This window comes from Suillus bovinus (assembly GCF_016758785.1).
Source record: "Suillus bovinus strain UH-Sbo-P2 chromosome Unknown EDB93scaffold_119, whole genome shotgun sequence".
NCBI lineage: Eukaryota > Fungi > Basidiomycota > Agaricomycetes > Boletales > Suillaceae > Suillus > Suillus bovinus.
In genome coordinates, this window is record NW_024542175.1 from 64,234 (window position 1) to 84,177 (window position 19,944).

General features: G+C 45.6%; 6 protein-coding genes across 6 annotated transcripts; 3 read left to right on the top strand and 3 right to left on the bottom strand.

Moving 5' to 3' along the window:
* Positions 1-8,506: 8,506 nt before the first annotated feature.
* EDB93DRAFT_1182894 (eukaryotic phosphomannomutase) lies at positions 8,507-9,530 on the bottom strand (the record flags this gene model as incomplete). The annotated part of the gene is given in 7 exon segments (XM_041450701.1): positions 8,507-8,777; positions 8,825-8,827; positions 8,839-8,870; positions 8,927-8,989; positions 9,044-9,212; positions 9,263-9,383; positions 9,442-9,530. Coding segments are annotated over 7 exon segments (689 nt in total), but the record flags the coding sequence as incomplete, so codon positions are not given.
* Positions 9,531-9,611: 81 nt separating this feature from the next.
* Positions 9,612-12,072, top strand: EDB93DRAFT_1234588 (uncharacterized protein). The gene is made up of 5 exons (XM_041451338.1): positions 9,612-10,015; positions 10,073-10,516; positions 10,570-10,676; positions 10,726-10,893; positions 10,947-12,072. Exons 1-5 carry the CDS (start codon positions 9,727-9,729, stop codon positions 11,886-11,888), a joined length of 1,950 nt encoding a protein of 649 aa, XP_041301671.1. The 5' UTR covers positions 9,612-9,726; the 3' UTR covers positions 11,889-12,072.
* A 306-nt stretch (positions 12,073-12,378) lies between these two features.
* On the top strand, positions 12,379-14,095 carry EDB93DRAFT_1182899 (uncharacterized protein). The gene is made up of 4 exons (XM_041450702.1): positions 12,379-12,558; positions 12,835-12,870; positions 12,926-13,049; positions 13,105-14,095. Exons 1-4 carry the CDS (start codon positions 12,418-12,420, stop codon positions 13,659-13,661), a joined length of 858 nt encoding a protein of 285 aa, XP_041301672.1. The 5' UTR covers positions 12,379-12,417; the 3' UTR covers positions 13,662-14,095.
* Positions 14,096-14,114: 19 nt separating this feature from the next.
* On the bottom strand, positions 14,115-14,850 carry EDB93DRAFT_1182902 (60S ribosomal protein L30). The gene is made up of 3 exons (XM_041450703.1): positions 14,663-14,850; positions 14,406-14,553; positions 14,115-14,351 (listed from the first exon to the last, which is right to left on the bottom strand). The coding sequence occupies exons 1-3, from the start codon at positions 14,793-14,795 to the stop codon at positions 14,285-14,287; spliced, it is 348 nt and encodes a 115-aa protein (XP_041301673.1). The 5' UTR covers positions 14,796-14,850; the 3' UTR covers positions 14,115-14,284.
* EDB93DRAFT_1182906 (actin family) lies at positions 14,851-16,755 on the bottom strand. Its single transcript, XM_041450704.1, has 5 exons — positions 16,618-16,755; positions 16,287-16,564; positions 15,364-16,235; positions 15,141-15,316; positions 14,851-15,095 (listed from the first exon to the last, which is right to left on the bottom strand). Exons 1-5 carry the CDS (start codon positions 16,717-16,719, stop codon positions 14,994-14,996), a joined length of 1,530 nt encoding a protein of 509 aa, XP_041301674.1. The 5' UTR covers positions 16,720-16,755; the 3' UTR covers positions 14,851-14,993.
* A 134-nt stretch (positions 16,756-16,889) lies between these two features.
* On the top strand, positions 16,890-19,637 carry EDB93DRAFT_1243455 (terpenoid cyclases/protein prenyltransferase alpha-alpha toroid; the record flags this gene model as incomplete). Its single annotated transcript, XM_041452145.1, has 12 exons — positions 16,890-16,913; positions 16,935-17,099; positions 17,178-17,401; positions 17,455-17,576; positions 17,630-17,726; positions 17,783-17,918; positions 17,974-18,605; positions 18,655-18,803; positions 18,852-18,957; positions 19,005-19,227; positions 19,280-19,426; positions 19,479-19,637. 12 exons carry the CDS (start codon positions 16,890-16,892, stop codon positions 19,635-19,637), a joined length of 2,184 nt encoding a protein of 727 aa, XP_041301675.1.
* Between the last annotated feature and the right edge of the window lie 307 nt (positions 19,638-19,944).

Below are 19,944 nucleotides of genomic sequence, written 5' to 3' on the forward strand. Positions count from 1 at the left end.
ACGTTGTAGTGATGGTCATGGTGTTGGGTTCAAAACCACATCTTTCCATACTCACGTCAACACCCGAAACATATGCACACATGTCCGACGCACTTTTGCACATGTCCGAGCCACTCCACATCGGATCTGGTGCATCGGACCTTCGGACATCGCATCGGCCGATCGCACTTCGCTGTCCTGCATGATGTGGGAATCATGCATGGACATGAATACCAGGTGACCCTCAAAAGACAAAGTCTGTTAGCTTAGTCCTCAGACTAATCAAACCATACCTTGGTTTCAAACCATGGTTCATATTTCCAGTTTTTCCCAAGTTTCATGATCTGAATATGTTTTGACGGAAAAAGTCTAATGTGAGATGGGAATCACATTTAGACCTAGTTGATGTGAGAAGAGAAATGGAGGTTAAGGTATAGCCTTGCCTTTGGCTTATTCACTTTGGCTAGAGAAAACCATAGAGAAAAGTACAAAGCCTATAAAAAACCTATCCAAAAAAGACCGTGTTTCAATTCCTGCCAACTGTCTTATTTTTGCTACCTACTTTTCTCTAGTGTTTCTTTACTTTACTTTTTCATTAGGATGCTTTGACTCACCTGACACTTCATAAAATTGTACCCATAGGGTATGATGTCATTATGATGTCATAAGATTCCACAGATACTCCTGCAGGTATTCTGTTGAAAGATATTATGTCATCAAGCTCTAGATTATTCTACTCTACAATGACATCATTCATGATGTCATTTCCTTCTAGAATATTCTGCTCCACAATGACTCACTCTGACTCACTCATGGAAGGTTCTGGAATCTTTTGCTCCACAATGATGTCACTCTTGATGTCATTATGATGTCATTACTCCACATTCCAGAATGTTCTGCTCCACAATGATGTCATAGCTCCATCTTTCACTTGTATTTTATTCTTTTATTGGGTTTGACCCAATATTTTGATTGGTCCTCCTTATTTTTTATTGTTTGTGAACCTAGGTTACTTTCCCACACAAAATGTATATAAGGAGTGCCCATTCTCCCCCCAAAAAAATATGATCTCCCATTTGTAGCAATCTGCCTATCAGATATTTCACTTGCAAAGTTAGTCCCTTTGAAGTGAGACAAGTGCAGGGAAAAGAATTCCCTTGAGATTATAAGTTTCTTACCTTAGAAACTTATTAGTGCTATAGACCAAGCGTTCTTGGTCACATATATTGTCTTTGAGACCCCTTTGTCTCATTGCTCTGTGCCCTTTGACTAAGCGATCTTAGTCATCTATCATATTGTTGAGACCACGTCTCACTAGTTGTCCCATAGACCAAGCGATCTTGGTCAAGTTATAGTCCCCTTTGTTCAAGCGATCTTGAACATATATTGTATATTTGAGACCATTGTCTCACAGTCAGGTGTCCATAGACCAAGCGATCTTGGTCATATTTTGTATATTTGAGACCACGTCTCACTAGTTCCAGTATCCAAGTCCAGAGCCTAGAAGGAGATTTCCTAGGCAAATACATTCCAGAAACCGAATTACGTGTCTAGAAGCTTATTCCTAGACAAGAGATTTGAGTTTCAATAAAGAAAAGTAAAGCTCTGGCTAGGTTGATCTTTATAAAAAGATTAGTTTAGCGAGCCTCCCAAGAACTCACACGTTATCTACCACGAAATAGGAAAAGTCGTAGACCGTGTTAATCGAGGACTGGCAAGCAGTCTTATCCAAAGTGTAATTGTGGTGTCATTACATTTACACGACTTTATATAAGACCCTCGGTTATTACGACAGCGAAACGATGTCCGAAGGTACTTATCCAATGTCCAAAGCCAAAGTGCGATGTCCGAGATTTCAGACTTTCGGACTTCACGATAATAGGTCGGAAACTTTATAATGAGTGTTGGATTGCGAGCGGTATGCGCAAGTATAACAAGTGACGGAGTATGACAGTGAACAAATGGTAATATTTCACAATGCAACTAAGAACTACGAGAATATTCTGGGTGATCCGCAGAGTCAGGAAACGGCTCCTGACTACTGGATGATGATTGCTACGGGTCACTACAGAGTATTTAAGTAAGTACGTAGAAATTCGGAAAACTACAGGTGAAGATAGTAGTGATATATTTCGGGTCCGATGTCCTATGTAATAAGACACGAGGTGCTGCGGACATGTAATAACGCGGTCCAAATGTCAGAAAACATGCACAGGAATGACTACGCACTTAGTGAGGCTAGTTCGGTGTCTTAATAACCGAGGGTCTTATATAAAGTCGTGTAAATGTAATGACACCACAATTACACTTTGGATAAGACTGCTTGCCAGTCCTCGATTAACACGGTCTACGACTTTTCCTATTTCGTGGTAGATAACGTGTGAGTTCTTGGGAGGCTCGCTAAACTAATCTTTTTATAAAGATCAACCTAGCCAGAGCTTTACTTTTCTTTATTGAAACTCAAATCTCTTGTCTAGGAATAAGCTTCTAGACACGTAATTCGGTTTCTGGAATGTATTTGCCTAGGAAATCTCCTTCTAGGCTCTGGACTTGGATACTGGAACTAGTGAGACGTGGTCTCAAATATACAAAATATGACCAAGATCGCTTGGTCTATGGACACCTGACTGTGAGACAATGGTCTCAAATATACAATATATGTTCAAGATCGCTTGAACAAAGGGGACTATAACTTGACCAAGATCGCTTGGTCTATGGGACAACTAGTGAGACGTGGTCTCAACAATATGATAGATGACTAAGATCGCTTAGTCAAAGGGCACAGAGCAATGAGACAAAGGGGTCTCAAAGACAATATATGTGACCAAGAACGCTTGGTCTATAGCACTAAATAAGTTTCTAAGGTAAGAAACTTATAATCTCAAGGGAATTCTTTTCCCTGCACTTGTCTCACTTCAAAGGGACTAACTTTGCAAGTGAAATATCTGATAGGCAGATTGCTACAAATGGGAGATCATATTTTTTTGGGGGGAGAATGGGCACTCCTTATATACATTTTGTGTGGGAAAGTAACCTAGGTTCACAAACAATAAAAAATAAGGAGGACCAATCAAAATATTGGGTCAAACCCAATAAAAGAATAAAATACAAGTGAAAGATGGAGCTATGACATCATTGTGGAGCAGAACATTCTGGAATGTGGAGTAATGACATCATAATGACATCAAGAGTGACATCATTGTGGAGCAAAAGATTCCAGAACCTTCCATGAGTGAGTCAGAGTGAGTCATTGTGGAGCAGAATATTCTAGAAGGAAATGACATCATGAATGATGTCATTGTAGAGTAGAATAATCTAGAGCTTGATGACATAATATCTTTCAACAGAATACCTGCAGGAGTATCTGTGGAATCTTATGACATCATAATGACATCATACCCTATGGGTACAATTTTATGAAGTGTCAGGTGAGTCAAAGCATCCTAATGAAAAAGTAAAGTAAAGAAACACTAGAGAAAAGTAGGTAGCAAAAATAAGACAGTTGGCAGGAATTGAAACACGGTCTTTTTTGGATAGGTTTTTTATAGGCTTTGTACTTTTCTCTATGGTTTTCTCTAGCCAAAGTGAATAAGCCAAAGGCAAGGCTATACCTTAACCTCCATTTCTCTTCTCACATCAACTAGGTCTAAATGTGATTCCCATCTCACATTAGACTTTTTCCGTCAAAACATATTCAGATCATGAAACTTGGGAAAACTGGAAATATGGACCATGGTTTGAAACCAAGGTATGGGTTGACTAGTCTGAGGACTAAGCTAACAGACTTTATCTTTTGAGGGTCACCTAGTATTCATGTCCATGCATGATTCCCACATCATGCAGGACATCGCACCATCAGACATTTTGTTATTAGCATTACTGACACATTTTTACTACTAATACCAATTAGCAACCCCTATAGGATCGACCGCACTTGCTCTGCAAGTATAGCAGACTAGGTCGTGCTAAGATCTACCTAAATATTTGTTGTCTAGGTAGTACGATTTCTGCTGAGCCCAGCAGAAATCAGCTTTCTACAACGTATTTTCATACTCATGTCAACACCTGAAACATATGCGCGCATGTCCGACGCACTTTTGCACATGTCCGAGCCACTCCATATCAGATCCGGCGCATTGGACATCACATCGGCCGATCACACTTTGCACGCACTTGTCCATCCCATGTCCTGTCCATCTGAACTAGCCTCACTAGGTGTGTAGTCATTCCCATGCACGTTTTCTGACATTCGGACCGCATTATTACATATCCACAGCACCTCGTGTCTTATTACATAGGACATCGGACCCAACATATATTGCTACTATCTTCGCCTGTAGTATTCCGAATTTCTACGTACTTACTTAAATACTCTGTAGTGACCCGTAGCAATCATCATCCAGTAGTTAGGAGCTGTTTCCCGACTCTGTGGATCACCCAGAATATTCTCATAGTTCTTAGTTGCATTGCGAAATATTACCATTCGTTCACCGTCATACTCCATCACTTGTTATACTCGCGCATACCACTCACAATCCAACACTCGTTATAAAGTTTCCGACCTATTATCATGAAGTCCGAAAGTCCGAAATCTCAGACATCGCACTTTGGCTTCGGACATTGGATAAGTACCTTTGGACATCATCAGATTACCTTCAGACATTGTTTCGCAGCATCAGACATTTTGTTATTTGCATTACTGACACATTTTTACTACTAATACCAATTAGCAATCCCTTTAGGATTGAACACACTTGCTCTGCAAGTATAGCAGCATAGGTCATGCTAAGATCTACCTAAACATTGTTGACTAGGTAGTACAATTTCTGCTGAGCCCACCAGAGATTTACTCTTTACATCGCGATGTAGCCGAAGCATATTGCACCATCCCCCTCCACCCTTCTCAATGGCCTGCAGCTGTAGTGCATACCTCAAACACTGAGTTCTACATAGACACCTGTATGGCCTTTGGAGCAACCCCATCCGTAGGTGCCTATGGAGATGTCGCTGATGCAGGTGCTGAAATTTTCTGTTTCCAAGGCATCGGACCATTAGATAAGTGGGTCGACGACCACATATTCTTTAGAATCCATAAGGAGTTTTTATACAAGTACAATTGTAATCGTGCAGAATGGCACTGTGACCTCAATAAGTGAGGCATGCAGCAAACAGGCAGTCGCATATGGTATGGTGGACACACCCCTGACGACAGTTCTATAGAAGAGTTTAGCGAAAACTGTTCCTGTCCCATCAGAGACTTCTCAAATGCATCACCAAGATCAGAACACGATGCTCTATTTTCTCATAACCTCCAAGACATAGATGACATGTCCATAGACTTAGGAATTTTTTGGCAGCTTAACAAAGACCAACCCTTTGCATCATCAACTATCTACATCAGGTTCCTCTGGGACATCCTCCACCACACAGTCTCACTAAGCCAGACAAAGGTCGACAAGTACCTTGCGGCTATACACGCATGGAGGAAGAAGCCCACCCATGTGTTACAAGAAGCATTGGAAGTTTACAGTAAACTGATGCATGCATGCGCAGCAGCCAAAAGAGGAAGAGTGTACCTCACCAGCCTTGAAAGAACCATCGCTGTTCTCCAAAGAAACCCTCACTTGCCCCAATGTCCTAACAAAAACATCACATCTAATCTTGACTGGTGGACTAACTTACTGCAGACAGGTGGTGTCTCTTGTCCAATCTGCCCGCCAGCATCCTTCTCAATTCCACTCGCCTTTTCAGACACGAGCTTGGGAATAGGCATTGGCGTTATCATCGATGATAGGTGGAATGCTTGGAGACTCATACCAGGATGGCAAATAGCCGGAGGAGAAAAGCACAACATTGCCTGGGCAGAAGCCGTTGGCTTCAAGTGACTGGTATACACCCTCACTGCTCTCCCTAACACTAGCGAACATGTCATCGTCTACAGCAATAACACTAGTGTCGTTGAAGGATGGTGGAAAGGAAGCCACAAAAACAAGGCAGTCAACAGAGTGTTCAAGCATATTCATGAATTCATTCACTCTCTACCCAGACACCTCTACATCCGTACAGAATACGTCGTTAGCAAATCCAACCCTGCGGACAGTCCATCCAGAGGAAAATATGGGCCAAAACACCTTCTACTCCCTCCCACCCACATTCCTCCTGAAATCAGACACCTTGTCATTGATGCGTCGAGTCCTCTCACTCCCACAGAACTCCGCCTATTCCTTAACAGGCAGTACTCCATTTCTGCTGCCAAAGTCAGCAACCGAACCCTTATCTGCCAACAAGTGTTCGAAAGAGCTAGAGCATCCCGCATCAAAGAAGATCAAATTATCTTTAACGCCATCTCCCATTAACTCTACAACCACACACCCTTGTTTCAGCGCCCCATTAACACCCCAATCCTTGCCAGTGCCAACCAACCCTACCCCGATGCGCTATAAACCAGGACTAACTCCTCTTCCATCACCCTTAAGACCCTATTGCTTGGCTCATGAAAGACTTCATAAATGGTTGCCAGCCGGAGGAAGTACTCACAATGCTTGCCCAACGTTACCTGAAACACATCATATCAACATATCTGATGAGCAGTTAGACCGCATCCTGGAAGTAATAGGCTCGTCGTGGGCAAACTCTACCAAGGAGACATATGGAGCAGGAATTCTTGTATTTCACGTTTATTGCAACTCACTTAACATACCAGAAGACCAGTGCTGTCCAGTTTCCCCCACTCTGCTTCTCGCATTCCTATCCAGTTGTGCCAGTTCATATTCAGGCACAGAATTAGCAAACTATGCCGCAGGCCTAAAGGCATGGCATCTTCTACATGGACGGCAGTGGATAATAAACACAAAAGAGTTGAAAGCCATACTAGACAGAGCAACCGCATTAGCCCCAGCATCGTCCAAATCTTCCAAACATCAACCATTCTCCATTGAAATACTGTCCACAATTCAAGCAAATATCAACCTCAACGACCTGTTAGATGCCGCGATATTGCATGCATTACCACCACCTTCTACTCTATCACTAGACTAGGAGAATTCACAGTGCCTGCTATCAGAGCCTTCAACCCTGCCAACCACATAACGCGTGAAAATGTTTCTGAAGCCGTCGACCATAACAATCTACCCGTAATGAAATTTCACATTCTGAGCACTAAAGCATCACCAATCAAAGGAGAAGATACTTTCTGGGCAGCACAAGACGGTCTGTCAGACCCAAAAGCAGCTCTCGAAAACCATTTCAGAATCAACGCAGCGGACAGAAAAGCACACCTTTTTGCTTGGAAGCATCCAAAGGGCTTGAGACCCCTTTCAAAAACAGAACTTTCAAAAAGGCTCAGTATTATTGTGTGCAACGCTAAGATCCCAGATCTAAAAGGTCACGGACTTAGAATAGGCAGAACTCTGGAATACCTACTAAGAGGAGTCCCCTTCAATGTCGTCAAATCCATGGGAAGGTGGTCAAGCAATGCCTTTACGCTCTATTTGTGCGAACATGCTGTTATCATCGCGCCATACATCCAATCATCTCCAGCATTAGAACCTTTCACCCGGCACACAATGCCTCCAGTGTGGTAACCTCAACTGTAAGTGCACCTCCTACCTTCAAGGGTGTCAAGCTTCGCAGTTAGCATCGCTGCACTCCTAGACTTATGGGATCTCAGCTCACCTTGAAACCTCTCAGGTTCGTGCACTTGCAGTGGGCTTTTGCCCAATATACCATTCCTTTTGCAAAGATTAGCTAAAGTCGAAGCTTCATGTACCTAGACGATATCCTAATCACCTTTCCCATCCTGCAGACACTTAGCGTCGAAAAGCATAGAGGATTTCTCACGAGCAAAGCACATGGTCAGGAGCGGACTTCTAATCGGCAATGTCGGCAACCTGTGACAGTGTGACGAATGCACGAACACTAGGTGAGATAGACTAGTGGTGCTCGGTCATGCTGTAGTAACACAACAAATCAACTTTATGTATAGAAAAATTTGGGCCATGTTACTGAAATGGTATTCTATCTACTAATGACTATCAGATATTTATTTTGTGTTGTGGATCGAGAGCAATACGTGAGACCGTCAAAAAGCACGAACACTCGGGTACATCTAGTAGTACGCAATATCAGCATGTGGGATTTAGTACATGTACATACTGTAAGGCCATGTAAAGAAAATAGAGAAATATGTCGGGCCTACATTGCCAGAGAGAGAAGTTGGTGCAAGACATTGAAACAAGCGTTGCAGGAAGGAAGTTTGTGGCATGTTGAATTCATGTTCCTAACTCAATCCGGATAACATGGCCCATCAGGGAAACACAATTTGCTACAGAGTGCTCTGTAGCACAATCCACCCCATTGATGATTCCTAAAAGTTCTCTGACCCTGTTCGTAAGATATATCCAGATGTACAACTTCATAACTTTCGAACTGAAATTGAGCACTTTATGATAGGAAAAGCTCTTTACAGATTCTCATCGTATCTGCAGGACTCTTGACAGTGTGCCCGACAGTGCGAGGATCGATGAAGATCTCGTAATCGTTACCCCCCTTTGCAGGAATTGTCAAGAAAATGAAAAGTCACTTAATATGAAGCTCAACTCTTACCTTGCTCGTCTTGTCCCCGAAAAAGTGGATTTCTTCGAAGTTATCTTTCTCGACATGTCCAAGGCAGTAAGTCTTGTCCCATCCGTGCGGGAAGACATCAAATGATATCTGGCCACCGATAGAGAACGTGAGATTCAGTCGTTTAAATTTCTCCTGCAGGATTTCCACAAAGTTCGCCCTGATGTGGTGTTCCTGCCGAGAATCACTTGATCGGTGAGTAAGATTATGAGTGATTGTCTCATGTTACTACCTTATCGTAAGCCTCGAAATCACGACGTTCCTGGACGCTGCCGAGCCAAGGGATGTAAAAACAAGTCCGTGAATAGAACTTAAGTGAACCCACGTTGCATTTCGGCCGATAGGACTGACGTTGATCATGCCATTGCGGAACTCGACGAACGTTCCACTGCAATTTCCAGGTGAATCTGTTGATCAGCCGTCAAAGATAACAAAAATTCACCGTTTGATTGGGATGTTCACATCAGCGATGTAATGCAATATGAAGTTGACCAGCTCCTGATAGTCCTTTTCGCCTACCGTTTTGATAAAAGACTGCGACTCCAGTGGCTTTCCGAGTCGATACGCGGTAAGGCCATTCTCAGCGAAGCCAAAGTCGAACTCGTCCAGAACTGCGAGTGTGTATGAGTCTCTTAGCAGCCAATGATGACAACCTGCGTACAATTGACATCGCCAACACTGAGCTGTTCAGATATCTTGACGAGATCAGACCCGCCAACAAAGCCTATAGCGACCTGCTTTCTGAGGTCGCGCAAGAGCTGAATTATTTCTGGAGATGCCTTCTGTCAGGAGATCTCGACCGTGACATCAAGTATGTTAGTCGTCGGGAAGCTGGATTACCTGACGTGGGGGCGATAACGTATCATCGACATCGAATAGCACAAGCTTCTTGACTGGCCGATGAGCGAAATCTGCAGACACCATGATGGCGGTTGTAAACTTTTTAATTTTAGTGGCCAATCAATATAAGTACTGAATTCGGTCATTTCCGAAGTATGACATTAGGCATCGTTCAGGTTGGTGACTAGGCTCATCCAAGTCATCTTAACGGGTCCGTGGTTTGCCCTATATCTCCACTGTTTTTTCTCAGGTTTTATCAACACACTCCTAACAAAAACAGCGCAAATGGCCCAGAGATACCATGTCTTTTCGCTACCTCCTGAATTGCTGGAGACCCTTACACCTCGGAATCTAATCAGTCAACCACCACCCACGGAGGTCTCGACTCTCATACAAACAACTCCTCCAGTATCAGACAACGCGAGGGCGTGTAACATTTGTCTCGGAGCAATCTTTGCAGACGTAACTGAGCAAAGATCTCATTTTCGATCCGACTGGCATCGATACAATGTAAAGATTCGCCTGAGGGGTGGCAGCGCTGTGACGGAGCCAGCATTCGCGCAACTTGTTGACGGTACGCACTCCTGACTATTTGTCATCAACTTTCACGAATCCGCCTCGTATAAGCTAGGACTTGAAGATTCACTTTCAGGGTCTGCATCATCTGATGAGAGTTCTGATAACTCCGATGCAGTCAAGGTTCTAGTCAAAAAAATCAAGCGAAGATCAAGATCACCTTCGCACAGCGAGGAGCGACAAATACCGCTTACAGCGCTTACTTGGTTCCATTCACCTCCATCTACTCAATTTGGGGTGTATAGAATGCTATTTCCAATGGATACCCCTGCTTCGTCGTACTTGGCGGAGCTGAAGACCATTCAAGAACGTGTGAAAGGTGGACGAAAGTGGGCTATGTTTATGGTCGCCGGAGGTCACTTTGCAGGCGCAATAGTAGAAGTCAGTAGACCTGTAGAAGATCAGGATCCTACTACTTCTGCAAAAACGAAGAAGAAACCGCCAAAACCCAAGTCGGAGACGTCAATCCTGAAACACAAGACATTTCATCGTTACACTAGTAGGTGTACCTATGATCGTCTTATTCATTGTATTGAAACAATTCGTGTTCAGCTCGCCGTAAACAAGGTGGTTCGCAATCGGTCAATGACAATTCCAAGGGTGCTGCCATTAGTGCAGGTGCCATGCTTCGTCGTTATGGCGAGCAAGCTCTCCGAGATGTAAGCGCGCCTCACCCTTTGTTCGCTATAGTTAAACATATATTTTTAGGATATTCGCAACCTTCTTCTTGACTGGGCTGATGACATTCAGGGCTGCGAAAGAATCTGGTTACGTGCTAGTGTCTCTAACAGGCGGATCTTTCTCGACTATGAGAATTGCGTCATCAACAAAGGAGACGATCGTCTGAGGACCTTCCCTTTTCCAACGCGCCGACCCGTACGTTTTCTTTGCCGCTGTCCCATGCGTTATTCTTATTTTTCCGCCTGCAGACTCAATCTGAGCTTGTGCGATGTCTCCTGGAGCTCACTCAAGTGAAGACGTCACATCTTACAGAGGAAGCACTTCGGGCGCAGGACGAAGCGTTCTTGGCCTCCTTGCCCAATCCCAAAGCTACACCTTCCATCGCGCCTGCTGCGGTACCTGAAAAGGCAAAACCACAACGATTAACTAAGGAGGAGGAAATCTACCGTGAGAAGTGGTATCGATTACTAGATATGATCAGCAAAGGTCGTTCAGAGCCTCTGAAATCCTTTTGGGAACGCGAAGGCGCTTCCCTTGGTGGCGTCGACGCTCCCATACCAGAATGGACAGAGGATAGGCGCACATCGTTGCTCCAGGTCGCTGTACAATCAGGTCAGGAAGACGTTACGCGCTGGCTGTTGTACGAACTGCACGCCGATCCAACCATCGTCGTTCCATCTTTAGGCGTGCATCAAGAAACAGCTGCCAATGAATCTGACGCATCGAATGTGCCTCCTCTACAAGGTACAGGTTCGCGCCGTACTGCCTATGACTTGGCCCGTACAAGAGCAGTCCGTGACGTCTTTCGCCAATGCGCGGGAGATCACCCTGACTGGTGGGACTGGTTCGGAGCGGCACGTGTACCAAGCACGTTCAACAAGGAAAAGGAAGAAGCGAGGGACGAGAAGAAAAAACAAAGAAAGAAAGGCCTGAGAGAGAAAATGCGGGAACGGGAGGCCAGAGAGAGAGAACGGGAAAGTAAACAGTCTGACATTGATGACGAACAGGTGGAAACAAAGTCGGAGCTTCGCTCTCAAGACCCTACGGCTCCTCGAAAGCTCGGAGGTTCGTCCGGCGCAGCTGATCGTGTTGTTGGCTTAACTGCTGAGTTGAGAGCAAAGGTGGAGCGGGAACGAAGAGCCCGAGCGGCCGAAGCACGGTTGAAAATTCTTACTCAGGCTGGAGCATGATAGTATATGTAGTTCGTTACCAGCCTAATGACATAAACCACAAGAAATGAAACAAATGAGATTGGGCATTAGACTACGAACAGACTCTGGTGACTGCACTATGGTTGAGACACGAGTGTCAACAAAGCAAAATTTCGACTCTGCCACAATTTGGGCACAGTACTTACTACCACATAGTGTGAACACAGATGTGACTTCCAACACTTGATTTACCAAGTTTAGATTTAGAAATGTCCTGCAAAGAATGGCCATTAATTACTCCAAATTATGTTCGACAGCTGATAATGATCCCATGAGTGACAGTGACAAGTCTGCCAGCCTAGTCCATTTTGATTGTGATGGGATTTGATCTTGACTGTTACGCACTTCAGACAATCATATTTTGGCAGGCTAGAGTTGAAAACGACGTCCACAGCGAAGGGAGATTAGTCATCCGCCGATCGAGAAGGTGGTCATGCATATTTACCTATGTTTATTTCTGTCATGGAAAACACACTGTTCAACTTTTCAACCACCAATCTTTTGTTAGATGTCTGAGGTTGCTGGGCCCTCGGATCTTCTCCTGTCCCCCCATGAAATCACTAATATTGCTCATCAAGTAATCAAACCCATGCCATGCGAGTGGGAAGGGTGCACAGTTATTCTCAACAGTTGGTATAATTTGACAAAGGTGAATTTAGATTAGCTCTTGATCTACTGTACTAGTAGATGTATTAGACACTAGTCATAGATGTTCTGATGGTGGTGTACTGAGCTGTCCTCATCTCCAGGGATACTTTAGAAAATCTTCAGCTGTCACATTTTGCTCTCAAGTCAACAGTGCTGAGTGGTCATGCTGAAGGTTTTCTAATGTGCTCTTGGAGTGAGTATTCACTCACTTTACCCATTTCATCCACACCATCCTCCATTACTGGTCAGTACTAATACATGCCTCCCTATTACACAGCATACCTTAAGGCACTGTGATCGCACATCCAACATTGTGAGTTTTTTCATCCATCAACTTACCTTATTTTGCTGATCTGGTGTCCTTGCAGGAGGGACAGTACCAATGTCGATATTTGAGATGTGCTGGTCGTGTACACACCTCAAGAGATGCACTTAAAGCACATGTGGACCTCAGCCATCTGTCTCGTCTTGCAATTAGTTGTCCAGTCCGAGGTATGTTTCACTCTGAAAATGGCAATCAACTTCATTTTCAGTGTTGCCTTTTCAGATTGCGAGCGAGTTTTTCCGCGAGCATCTCAACTCGAACTCCACTTCAAGACTGATCATGAAGATCTCGTCAATAGCCCCATGACCATGGCCTTTGACAGGCTCGTCGCTACTGCACCACCATCACGACGAATTATGACTCATCCTCCACCATTGCCATCACAGCGTCAACTACATAAATGGCAATTCACTATTCCTCTCGTCTCACTGCCACCTCACAAACCTTTTGGTCCACTCGCGCCGGTGGCACCGATTTCCCGAAAATGGAGACGATTAGACGCACCAGACGAGGATGACTCAGATTCGAACCGCATCATTCCACTCGATGATCTGGTTCGTCCAGTGAATCCGTCCTTGCAATCAAAGCAACTTGTCCTCCACCACCACGTGCAAAGGAAGCCGCCGTCATTGAGCGAGAACCAAAGGCTCTCGTATCCTCAATTCATGCCTAGCCCTCCTCCGCACAACGATTTCGTTCCTACGACCATCGGTTTTTCCATCTTCGAACGGAAATTCGGAGAGCTTGCAAAAGATGGAGTGGTCAATAGAGAAGCATAGTTTAAGTCTTGCTACTCAGGCTGTAGCGGCGAGAGGCAGAATCGTGTCTACTAAATGGCTGTCGTTGTTGTCGCATTCGAGTCATCTACTGTTCGTCGTCATCTTGTGCTGTCTTCATTATCTCGTACTGCTACGGGTACACTATACACTGCAAATAATCGTTATTCGACAGTATTGTACTGCTTTTCTGCGATGTATTGTTTAAAATGACCTTTCTTTCTTCTGTTTTCCCGATCGGTCACCGGTCACAATCAGTCAGAGCACAGGTTCTCGAGGATTTCTGTCTGTCGTTGAATTTTGTTTGCCTACTGATCGAAACACATTTTCCGGTTTGGCGATCTTGAGGCTTGTGAGCCTTCGCATTACTGTTGATGATGGCCCCTCAGAATCAGCCAGTAGATTGGTTGTGCGCATGCGGATAGAGAACATCGTTTGTTGCTTGTTCCCTCGGAGTTTATAGGCCAGAAGACACGATATATTCAGCGAACATGTTGCGGCATCCTTACATTGCATTAATCATAACGACAGGTAGCGAACATAATTACTAGCACGCTGATGCACGAAATATGGCTATGGTAGAGCGCGTGAACCTATACTTCCTGCATCTCATCGCAATTTTAGTTTTATGCAGCGTTTCCCTCTGCGAAGGTGAGGAGATCGGAGTCTCCAGGATCGGTGACAGTCATGACCCTGAGATAATCCGTTTAGCCTGAATTGCAGATTGAAATATATAGGACTACTCACCCAACACGGAAAAGCTTTCCGGCGGCAGTGCCAAGTGCGACGTTCGTGCCAGAGAAGTGGTGCACGGTCGTCTTCGACAACATGGCATAGTACTCGAGCTCAGACTTGCGCAGTGGTGGGCAGTTACCAGCAATCAGAACGAGCTTGGCTAAATCATCGCGAATGCGAGGAGACAAACACAAAAGACATTTGTTGTCAGCACAAGGGACCTTCTCAGCCTCACGCTCCAGTCCCCGTGAGTGCAAAAGAGTGCTTACCTTTGCCACTGCGCATCTGCTTGAGGGCAGACTTGTAACCAAGGGTGTACTTCCCCGACTTGACGACGAGCGCAAGACGAGATGCGATAGACTCAGAAGACTTGGTTGCCTTGGACTTCTTGGAGGGGGCCATTGGTAGATTTATGTGTGTCGGGGAGTCTTGAGGAACTTGATGACGACGAGCAGGATTTGGGTATGATAAAATCTAACTTCCAGAATCGTGGATGAACTGTACAGTTCTGACCAAAACGGATTCAACTCCGACAGAACCACCCCTAATCAAGGGGTCAACTTTTACATCGCACTCTGCAAAAAAACATAGCAAGAATTGTTACAACGAAGCTAGAGACATTTCTAGAACAGCGTGTGGCCCCTTCTCATTATAATCAGTCTTCGACACAAAGTTCTTCCCATGTGACTCATTGAACGCGATCTAAGGGTTCATCAAGCCTTGAATGCGATCGAACAATACACATACCTTCGCAACAATACTAGTGCCAAGGAAAGCCGCGAAGCCATCTCCTTTTTCTCGGTATTCAGCAAAGTATTCAGGCACGGTCAGGACGCGAATCGACCGCGGCTGCACCTCAGTTGCTTGGTCTGGAGTGCTAAGGATAAAAGGCGCTAACCGCGACTGCAGTGCAGCTCCGATGCCTTTGCATGATCAATTCCAACTTGACTAGTGGTACATGATCACGCACCTTTCACATAATTTGTAAGGTCGCCATTAACAAACAAACCTTGCCAAATGTATTGCCTTTGGGCGACATCCGTTTGACGAACGGAGAATGCAACAGCCTCCTGCAAAGGCAATATTCTCCCTTCATAAGGATCCACCCGCTCGATAGGCAGCCCGTTCAGCAGCATGGGATCAAAGAGCGGCTCGCAAAATCGATGCCGCTCTTTGCCCAGAGTGACAGAGTATCCGCGGAACTCTACAGTGACAAGATCAAGTGCCTCAATCTCCCTCGCCCGAGCTTGCTCTGCAGCAGAAGCCTTCGCAGTTAGCTTTTTTTTCATCCCTGTCTCAATCACGGCCTTTTCCTTGCCAGCAACGAGAACTGCCGCTATATCTGTGACCCCTTCATCTTCTGGTATATCTACCGTTTGCCCGTCTGATGGAACGCGGACAAGGCCTTCCATCCAAATATGCTTCACCAGATCTTCCAAAAACCTCTGAGTAACCTCTGGGTCACCTGATTTGTCTGGAGGTGATGCCGCTGCCATGACTGACTGATTGGAGCGCAGGAGATTGGTGAGGTAAACTTGACAATCTCTGATGCCTATAGGTGTAGACGAACGAGCGTTTTGCATGATGAATCCATCATAAATTGGGGTGATGTCGGTTATTTCGTGGCCAATATCGACCACGACTCCACTGAGCTGTCCAGCGGCATAGAGCTGGGCCATAGGGCGGTCAAGAAGACCGAAGCCTGCGACATTGAAGCGCTCGAAGAAGATCTGACATATGTGTTCTGACGAATCTCTGAAGAGGCCTGCTGGCATGGACAGCATAACAGGAGACTCGTTCTGAGTTCGCTTGAGTTGAAGTGTATGGAATAGAACATGTTTCCTTGGTCACACTATGTGAGGTGAGGACACAAAAATAGAATTCCAGACATACCAGAGTGCCTCCGCTTGAATCCAATCACGAACATCACCATCTGCAAATGGCCATGAGACGATAACATCGTGACCAGCTTCAAGAGCCTCGTCTAGTTGTGAGCCGACGAGATAGTCGTGAACCTTCGCCGAGGGACTAGGCTGAAAAGGCAAAGACGATACACGACTGCTGGATGCAAAGGGACGCAGATTATCGCTGCCCTCGCCTGACTTGAGATAGCATGCACCATTTGCGCTTTCACCTGGATTGCGTCGCAGACCGACGCGAGCTTGTATTTCCTGTAGCATGTCTCATATATGGAATCTCACATGCGAAAATGGATGATACGAACGACAGATGGCGCCTTGAGTAGATCATGCAAGCCAACGCCTGCTCTGATGAGCGTTCTGCCGGACTCGATGATAACGACGGACGAGTCTCGGAAACTGACCATCGTGGAACAGTAGAAATACGTGATTTCTGTTGTGGACGCGTTGTTTACATCATCGGATTTATGAACCAAGTTCAACCAACTGAAATATTGGTTATTTGGCTGTATCATACGAGCAGCTTCAGAAGACCTCAAATCTTAGCGTCTAAATTGTCTCTCATTTTCTGACCATGATGTACATGCCAACGGAAGCTGAGGTTTCTACATTGTGGCCCCAGCTCGACATTCCAGAGTCTGGAAACAAGCCCTTCACTGACTACAGCCGTTGGAGGTTGCTGGTAAATGACGGTGGAAGGCACACATGGCACTACCTTCAAACAGACGAGGAGTGCGAGAAGTGGCCTCAGAATGATGTAGACAAGTACTGGATTGGTATTCCACTCGTGAGTGTGTTGTTCAAATTTTGGCTCGCGATCGCGCTCAGTCCTCAACGGAATAGAACTTGCCCCGAACTCCCTAAGCCTAAGGATACGCTGGATGCCGCCCGCAATGGGTATACATTCTACAAGCACCTTCAGTCTCATGATGGACATTGGCCGGGCGAGTACGGTGGCCCCATGTTCCTTCTCCCCGGCCTTGTCATTGGGTCATACGTGTCTGGCATGAGCTTCAAGGAGGAGGAGCGTCTGGAGATGATTCGCTACCTTCTGAACCATGTTAATCCAGAAGACGGTGGTTGGGGAATGTAAGTTTGTAACGTCGTATTTGCTATTCGTCCTGTTTTATAAATCCATACAGACACATTGAAGGACACTCGACCGTTTTTGGGACAGCGTTAAATTATACTGCTCTCCGGATTCTTGGTGTGCAAGCAGATCACCCAGCTGCTGTAAGAGCCCGTGAGACATTGCACAAACTTGGTGCGCTCATGCTCGTCTTCGTTGGTGTATGTGGTCTAATTCTCCAAGCACAGGAGGAGCCACTGGTGCTCCCGCATGGGGCAAATTCTGGCTCGCAATTTTGAACGTGTATGATTGGGCTGGTGTAAACCCAGTCCCTGTAGAGCTTTGGTCCGTTTGCAAGTTTTTATTTTGGCACCTGAACTAACGCCTCGACTTTCTGAAAGGCTCCTTCCTGATTGGCTGCCTATCCATCCTCATCGCTGGTGGATACATACCCGGACTGTCTATGTGCCGATGAGCTATCTCTACGGCATCCGATTTAAAATGCAGGAAAATGACTTGATTCGAGCGCTCCGAGAGGCGAGAATTCCATCACGGAATCTTACATTTTGTCCGCTAACAGTCCAACTTGCAGGAACTATACCCGACTAACTATTATCAGATCCATTGGCCCTCACAACGTAATAATGTATGCGTAGCAGACCTGTATTCACCTCATACCACTGTTCTGGATCTCATGAACTCCATTCTTTCAATGTACGAGGGCTGCGTCATCCCTCCCCTCCGCAGGGCAGCTCTCGCACGTGCATACAACCTCATCATTCTCGAGGACGAGAACACCGAATACCAGACCATTGGGCCCGTCTCTAAAATGATGAACCTCATCTGCCGTGCTCATGTTGAAGGCCCCGACAGTGAAGCATACAGGCAGCACGCTATTAAACGTGCAGACTTTATGTGGCTTGGCCAGGAAGGCATGATGATGTGCGGGACGAATGGGAGCCAGCTGTGGGATATTGGCTTCATTACACAGGCGCTCGTTGAGACCGGCCTTGCAAAGGAGGAGGTGAATAAGGAGAGTTTATCGAAGGCGCTTGGGTGGTTGGATATATGTCAGATCAGAGAGAACCCGAAGCACTACGAGACATCTTACCGTCACACCACAAAGGGAGCTTGGCCATTTAGCACCAAAGAGCAGGGGTATACGGTTAGTGATTGTACTGGGGAGGGGCTGAAGGCGGTCTTGTATTTGCAAAACCAAGTCGAGTGAGTATTACTGTGATCTGTTTGAAGTGCCAACTGAACATTCCGACAGAGGCGCAGAGAAAGTCATCTCAGACCAACGACTTTTTGATGCTGTGGATGTCATGCTAACTATGCAGAACCCGAATGGCGGTTTTGCCAGTTATGAGTTAGTCAGGGGTCCCAAGTGGCTCGAGTGGCTGAACCCTGCAGAGGTTTTCGGTAAGTCATACATCCTCATAACTTTACTATTCAAATGACGACTTGCAGGTGACATCATGATCGAGTTCTGTTATCCGGAGTGCACAACCTCCGTGATTACATCGCTGGCCATCTTCAGGAAACACTATCCTGACTACCGTTCTGCTGAGATTGAGTGAGCAAGGAGGCGCTGCTCCACTTATCGTCCTGACATGATTTCAGAAAAACCATCAAAGGTGCAATCAAGTTCTTACACAAGGCGCAAAAAGTCGAAGGTGGCTGGGTTGGCTCCTGGGGAATCTGCTTCACATATGCAACACAGTTTGCTCTTGAGAGTCTTTCGCTAGTTGGAGAGAACTACTCAAATAGCTCTCACGCACAACGGGCGTGTAGGTTCCTTCTCTCGTGGCAAAGAGAAGACGGTGGTTGGGGCGAAAGTTACAAAGTGGGTGCACCCAATTTTACATCCATGACTAAATTTCTAATCTGTTTCGTAGTCCTGCGAACAGGGTACCTGGATACAGCACGAAAACTCACAGGTCGTACAGACTTGTTGGGCGACTATGGCCCTCATGTACGCGAAATATCCCGATCCCGAGCCTATCCGAAAGGCTATTAAGTTGGTCATCGATAGGCAGTTACCCGTGAGTTTAGCGCAAAATAATGCTGGTCTTCAGAAGCTAACCCATGACGCAGGATGGATCATGGCCCCAGGAAGCGATTGAAGGAGTGTTTAACAAAAATTGCACTATATCATACCCGAACTTCAAATTTGCATTCCCCATCTGGATGCTTGGAAGAGCACATCACTACCTGAATGAGCTGGAGGAGCAAGCCAAGCAGGCTATAATGTGAATTCAAAAATATGGCTCCAGTGGGGAATGTTCCGCTCTGTTCCGTATTGCAAAGGGCTCCGATGGCTCATACATAGGTTGAATGATATTTTAGTACAGTTCTAGTCTTCGTAAGGTCACCTGTTACCTGTCAATGGAGGTCACCGTGGGTGCATTGCGATATGAATATGTGATGCACAAACTTGAATTCGGAATTCGGTGGGATGCGGACAAACAAATGGCACATGAATGAATCAGAATGATGTGCTTTCGCTGTCATCGGATCTGATTAATTGAGCGTTATGGTCTCGTTGCATCCTCAGTTTCTC

Excerpts from the sequence above, each read along its gene's own strand:
- EDB93DRAFT_1234588 (XM_041451338.1), top strand. The coding sequence starts at position 9,727 with ATGGCCCAGAGATACCATGTCTTTTCGCTACCTCCTGAATTGCTGGAG. Across the intron at positions 10,517-10,569 it reads GACATTTCATCGTTACACTA|CTCGCCGTAAACAAGGTGGT; the intron begins GTAGGTGTACCT and ends ATTCGTGTTCAG. Across the intron at positions 10,894-10,946 it reads CTTTTCCAACGCGCCGACCC|ACTCAATCTGAGCTTGTGCG; the intron begins GTACGTTTTCTT and ends TTCCGCCTGCAG.
- EDB93DRAFT_1182899 (XM_041450702.1), top strand. The coding sequence starts at position 12,418 with ATGTCTGAGGTTGCTGGGCCCTCGGATCTTCTCCTGTCCCCCCATGAA. Across the intron at positions 12,559-12,834 it reads GTTGGTATAATTTGACAAAG|CATACCTTAAGGCACTGTGA; the intron begins GTGAATTTAGAT and ends CCTATTACACAG. Across the intron at positions 12,871-12,925 it reads GTGATCGCACATCCAACATT|GAGGGACAGTACCAATGTCG; the intron begins GTGAGTTTTTTC and ends GTGTCCTTGCAG.
- EDB93DRAFT_1182902 (XM_041450703.1), bottom strand. The coding sequence starts at position 14,795 with ATGGCCCCCTCCAAGAAGTCCAAGGCAACCAAGTCTTCTGAGTCTATC. Across the intron at positions 14,554-14,662 it reads GCAGATGCGCAGTGGCAAAG|CCAAGCTCGTTCTGATTGCT; the intron begins GTAAGCACTCTT and ends GCGATGATTTAG. Across the intron at positions 14,352-14,405 it reads GGAAAGCTTTTCCGTGTTGG|GGTCATGACTGTCACCGATC; the intron begins GTGAGTAGTCCT and ends GGATTATCTCAG.
- EDB93DRAFT_1182906 (XM_041450704.1), bottom strand. The coding sequence starts at position 16,719 with ATGGTCAGTTTCCGAGACTCGTCCGTCGTTATCATCGAGTCCGGCAGA. Across the intron at positions 16,236-16,286 it reads ATTCAAGCGGAGGCACTCTG|GAAACATGTTCTATTCCATA; the intron begins GTATGTCTGGAA and ends AGTGTGACCAAG. Across the intron at positions 15,096-15,140 it reads GCACTAGTATTGTTGCGAAG|ATCGCGTTCAATGAGTCACA; the intron begins GTATGTGTATTG and ends ATGAACCCTTAG.